The sequence below is a fragment of the Polyodon spathula genome, chromosome 8 (genome assembly GCF_017654505.1).
Source record: "Polyodon spathula isolate WHYD16114869_AA chromosome 8, ASM1765450v1, whole genome shotgun sequence".
Taxonomy (NCBI): Eukaryota; Metazoa; Chordata; class Actinopteri; order Acipenseriformes; family Polyodontidae; genus Polyodon; species Polyodon spathula.
In genome coordinates this window covers 5,957,925-5,963,924 of record NC_054541.1, presented here as the reverse complement: position 1 = coordinate 5,963,924, position 6,000 = coordinate 5,957,925, and the positions used below count along the sequence as shown (strand labels likewise).

Here is a 6,000-nt window from a genome sequence, read left to right as displayed (position 1 = left end):
CATGGGATAAATAAAATAGGTGCATGTCAACACCATTAAAAATGTATTTGAATAAAAACGTATGCTATTTTATGTTAAGTAACCTTCCAATATTGTTACTAATGACAATACACATGTGGAGTTTGTACAAAAAAATACATACATGTATTCACTTACCGAAAAAAAAAGTTTGAATACTGCAAATAAGAAACATAATTACCTTGAGAAAAAGTTAACTATCCTACTGCTGATTTTAATTGAGATATTGAAATATCTATGTGTTGTTGACAGTTTCCTTCAAAACCATTATCAAAATCTTCCTCAGAAACTTTGTTAGTAAGATTGCAAGTAAAATTGCTTGGTTTAGAAGGAGCTTTGCAGTTTTGGGGCGAATGGAAGTGATTTTTTTTTATTTTTTATTTTTTGCTAAGAAGCTCTGCTAAAGTTAATTTTTACTTTTCAATCTTTTTCAAGTTACTGTTTTTGTAATAGTAAACCCACAAAATTGGACAGGTGTTTCAGAATAAAATATAGAATACTTACTAACTGAGCATTTATCAAGTACAAACACAAGTAACACCAAATGGCATCCGAAGCTATATAACTATCCACCCCCTCATGAGGCTCTCTGTGAATGGAAGGATTAAGACTGGTTTCAAACTTTTAAATTTAGGTCCAAAAAACATTACCACAGTTTTATTTTTATTTTTTTGTATTAAGCAATATGTATAATATTGAAAGTCTCTTGGAGTTGTTTAATTGTGTCTGTGCCAGAGTACCATTAGTATAAAGCACAGTATCATCCACATATAGGTGATAATGGGCCATTCAGATTCCAACACACATCATCAATATACAATGAAAACACCGTTTTTATCTCTTAGAAGACAATACCTCCTCCCTTTACCTGTTGTTGTCTATCCGTTAAATAACTATGAAACCAGTCAAAGGCTTTATCAGACAAGCACAATGCCCCCAACCTATCACATACTAATGTGTGGTCATTTTCAAACGGAGCTTTACTATGAGACAATCAAGATGCAAACTGTGTTAAAGGAAAATAGCTATTCCTAATAATGTGTACAGAGGATTTATTTATTTATTTATTTATTTTTTAATGTTAGACGTCTGAACTAACAAAACACGATTAGTATTTACACAATGTGCGTCCGAAAATAGTCTTGAGAAACAATATTCTATAATATGCATATATCAGATCGATCTATCAGACTATTATAACAGAAATGAAATACTACAATGTCACCATAACAATGAAATATTAGATTATGTTGTAAACATAATCTGTATACACCCACCTTGTCTTGCCTCCGGGAAAAATGACGAGTCCTGCAAACAACGTCGCACGCTTGGTGAGATCACAACACAACCACGTATAATTGCCATGCAAATCAACGACCCTGTCACGTGCTAAGGCACTGAACCAATCACCATCCAGCTCTGTCAGAAGCTTACTTCGAGGTATTGTGGATTTTCAGAGCTAAGTGAGAAAATGGCATCCCTGGGTAAATGTGTGAGTTTGTGTGAAAAATTACGCAGTAATAAAGTAGTCCGTGAAAATATGCAGTGGATCTTTCTGGCCATTACGGTGACGGGGTCCCTATTGAAGGAGATGCAGCTTCTCCCTGATTGGTATTTTAACAACACAAGGAATGTCCTAAACGTGTGAGTACTGTACTGTTGTCTCTGAATTGGGAGTATTGTTCACCTTGTCATTGGTTGAGAATGACAGACCAATATTTATTGGGACACGTGTGTTGTGCACAAATACATTCGAAGTAGGTTTCTGCTGTTTTTAAACGCATGTAAGAAGAGAACTTTGATCAGTTTTTCCCCACGATTGTTTTGGGATTTATGGTATATTATAATAAAAGAAAAAACATTTCTCGGAATTATGTCAAAACAGGGATGGGAATATGACTCCCACTGCATAGCAGTTTGGTGGATTCTTTGTTTTACTACGAGTTTAATAAGACAAACCTGAGCTTGTTAACTGCACACTGGCTAATTCTTGTGGTAAAATCTGGAATGGGTAAAACTGCCAATGCAGTAGGAGTATTATTCACATCTGTGCAAATCGCACTTAAGTTCAGGTTTCCATGCTTCTTAAAAACGACCTGTCTTGGATTTCGATGTAGCTGCACATAAAATGTAAACTTTACCTAAACGTATTGGAGTGAGCCCTTGTAGGTATAACTCTAACAAATAGCTCAAAGTTTAGCAGTTTCCTGTGATAGGCCTCTCAGAGGAAGTACATGAAAGCTCTAGTATGTTTTTAGGTCTGAAAATAGTCCTGCTTTTTATAGCATCCTTTCCAAAGGACTGTGGGATCCAAAGAGGCAGTACATTTCGATTGGACATTGTTTCAGTGACTTTGCAACAATGAATTGATTTAAGTCGCCAATGTAAGTCCACTTGAGCTGCAGTGGTCCTAGTATATTTAATTTACATTCAAAGTTCTGAGCTGTTATATATTGAGGGGTTATCTTTTACATGTAACAAATTTGCCTTGTGCTGTAAGCCACATTGTAGTTAGTTAGTTTGTTTTTTGACAGGTACTTTGTCAAGCTTGCCTGGGGCTGGACGCTGGGGTTGCTGCTGCCCTTCATTTCCATCTCTAACTTTTACATCTCTAAAAAAGATCCCATGTTCGTCCTGCAGCGCTTGAGTTCGCTTCTGGTTGGAACAGTGGTTTGGTACACTTGCACTCATTTGTTTGTTTTTATCGAAGACCTCACAGGTGCTTGTTATGAATCGAAGTCAATGGACGTTATCAAAATGGACTACTCTTCTATGTTAGAGTGTAAGAAGAGCGGCTTGTTCTGGCGTGGGTATGATATCTCTGGGCACTCTTTCTTACTTGCATATTCAACTCTTATAATTCTGGAAGAAACAGCGTTGATGAGTGACTTGAAGAACATAAGCCAAAGACCCCCTGAGTCTGTTAGTGCCATTGTTAGTGTGTTTTATATTGCTTTAAACATGCTAGCAATGACCTGGATCTGGATGTTCTTTTGTACCTCTGTATACTTTCATGACTTTACTCATAAAATCTGTGGGACATCCTTTGGAATATTGGCGTGGTACATGACTTACCAGATTTGGTACCAGAAACCATTTTCTCCAGGACTCCCCCTCACTAGTCAAGAAAGAAAAGTCATGCCTAACCAAAGACGATACTCTCAAAATTCTGATTAATGAATAAGTTGTCAAAAGTTTTTTTTGTTTGTTTGTTTTATTGTTTATTTGTCCATGTTTTTTATTTGCTTTACTGGGTCCAAGTCACAAATGGATTTAATAGGTCTATTTATTTAGTATTTCAGTGGTAGTGCCCTATTCATTTTAATTCCTCAATTTATGGTCTGCCTGTTATAAAACAACACAAAATTGTCCTCTTGTGTATTTCGTGTATAGCGATTTTCTGCCAATTAAATGTTTATGTTGTCTACTTTTGCAGTGTGTTATAATACTGAAGAATAAAGTGATGCAGGTGCCTCTTTCTTTAAAAAAAAAAAAATAAAAAATTGTAAGTTTCTTCCACAGATTTTTGGGAGATATTTTATCTTGATTCATGGAATTGGCAGTAGTTTTTTTTTTTTTTTTTTTTTTTTTTTTTTGTCTGTTCAAATGTTACAGCTAAGAACACTTGATAAACTACATGCTAACACCTTCATTTAGAAATAACAAAGTATTTTATGCTTGAAATATAGAATGCTGCTGTAACTATGATTAGAATAGAACTGCATGTGTGTGTGTGTGTCTATCTATATATCTATCTATCTATAAGTTATGAAACAATTTATATTTTAGTTCACTCTCAATTAAAATAGATACATATTTGCTTAAGCTTTTGTAATGTGTTTTATTGACATGATTAAAAATACAGAACAAACTGATTACAACAATCGAGTGAGCTGGCTTCATTTCTGTTTGAAATGCCCATGGGATGTTTTAAAAAAAAAAAAAAAAAGGTTTACTTGGCATTAAACTAGTTTTGATAATGGACTAACTATGACGCAAACATGTTCTCTTTAACATAACCTGACAGGCATTTCTATACAAAATTAGAATCTGACTGTAACAATGATGATTTATTAAATAACAAAACAGTATATATTTATTGTACAAATTAAGCATGGTTCATGACTTGCTATTTTGTATAGGATCTTGGTATTCAGGTAGAACAGGGGAGTATGTTACATCAAGATATCACTAAGACTGTGGGTGTTACCCAATTAATTACTGAGGGTGTGGTCACTTGGACACTGGCACTATTGTACCAGTATAGAGTTTTAAACAAGAGCAGCCTCAGGGATCACACTATTACGCTGTTCTTCTTGCACAGGTTTGTTTATTTCTTTATTTATTAGTTTAACCTGGGGCAGTAATGAAATTAATATTTGACACTACAGTTAATTTTGAGTCATTTTAATGACTAGTCAATGATCAAATGCGCTTGATATTGGTTCATTGGTTTTGAAAGCCTAAGATTGAATGAAATCTTTGGAATGTAGGTAGTCTTGTACATTTAAAGCGTTCATACTGTGTATGATAGAATATATACCATCCTAGAATGAAAATGATTCTGCATACAATTCTGTTGCTTTACTGTGAAGGCCATTTTCCACCTTCTGCCCAAAAGATAATACAGTATCTGTCCTATGGGGAGAAAAAAAAATTATTGCAATTGTATTTTGTCCACTGGGTGGTGCAATTTTAAAACCTTCTGTGTTGTATACCACAAAAAATAGCATCGCAATATAGGACCTTTTATTCAAGCTGTGCGCTGAAGTAGATGTTCTGTTCAAATGAGTTAAAGTGAAGGGAGACTGTGATAAAAGGATGGATATGGATTACAGTCTATTTCTGATGCCTCAATGTACTGTTAGGTAGCTAGATCCTTAGCCTACAGGCTGAAGCACCACATTGTGCCCAGTAGTTATTGCAATGTTTTCCATTTCAGCACGATATTAATCACCTTAATCTGATCCAATGTGAGAACTCAATTCTAGCTACACAAGACTCTTGTATATTACATCAAAGCAAGCTACAGTAACTGTATGTATTGATGTAAACATTTCTAGGTTTTCCAAATTCAGTACATCTTTGATTTAGAAAATGTAAACTGTAATAGTTCAGCCATCTTTTGATGCTTAAAGGCATTTGGAATGGCCGACAGTGCAATATTCACGATCATTGTAATTTTAAGAGCTGCCTTCTTTTGCAGAACCCTTATAGTAAACTGCTTAAAGCAGGTAGCAGCCTAACCAACTGTGCCACCCTGCACCTTCTGCATTAATTATGCAGAGCAGACTGAGGAATGTAGGGCACATAACCCTCCCCTGGAATCCAAACGCATGCATCACAGTCCAGACATATTTAGCAAACCTGCAGAGTAAATCGAATGCTTTATTGTTTTGTGTCAACAGAATTGTACAACTTCCATTTCTTTTACTACAGTAGAAGAACTACTATTAGTATGGAATGGTCGATCTTCCAAGAACTTCTGAAATAAACTGTTAGTGGATCGAGAAATGCAGTTTAAGTAATGCTGTTAAAACAGCATCAAAAGTGACTGCAAAGCTTTATTCAGATGATACTGATGTCATTGTGACTCAGGCTTGTGGTTGGATCTAGTACCCTCAGGGACAGTTCTGCAGCTTAACAAAATGACAGTATTACAAGGTCATTGCATCGGAGAATACACACTTATCACATCAGAAATAGCTTTTAAATATACTCGTTCTTTCTGATGACACAAGCACAGAGTTTACAGAAAGACTGGCCCCAGATAACTAATTATATTAAGTGACTCAACCTGAAAACAAAATAAAAATGGGCATAGATTTTAATATATTAGATTTGTTTACTGGCAAGCTGTTTTCAAGATAGAGGTTAGGGTCTTATTCATAAAGCTTTGCCAGTATTTACATTGAACTTGTGTGCATTTTATTGGATGCTAATGCTTAATGAATAAGGACAACAGATAATGAATAACCAATC

The 6,000-nt window shown here is 35.1% G+C and overlaps 1 protein-coding gene across 1 annotated transcript; it reads left to right on the top strand.

The window, feature by feature from the left end:
• The first annotated feature begins 1,431 nt into the window (after positions 1–1,431).
• LOC121319238 (acyl-coenzyme A diphosphatase FITM2-like) lies at positions 1,432–4,002 on the top strand. The gene is made up of 2 exons (XM_041256455.1): positions 1,432–1,662; positions 2,553–4,002. The coding sequence occupies exons 1-2, from the start codon at positions 1,490–1,492 to the stop codon at positions 3,193–3,195; spliced, it is 816 nt and encodes a 271-aa protein (XP_041112389.1). The 5' UTR covers positions 1,432–1,489; the 3' UTR covers positions 3,196–4,002.
• Positions 4,003–6,000: the final 1,998 nt, after the last annotated feature.

Coding starts and splice junctions, on each gene's coding strand:
- LOC121319238 (XM_041256455.1), top strand. CDS start 1,490: ATGGCATCCCTGGGTAAATGTGTGAGTTTGTGTGAAAAATTACGCAGT. Junction 1,663..2,552: donor ACAAGGAATGTCCTAAACGT/GTGAGTACTGTA, acceptor GTTTTTTGACAG/GTACTTTGTCAAGCTTGCCT.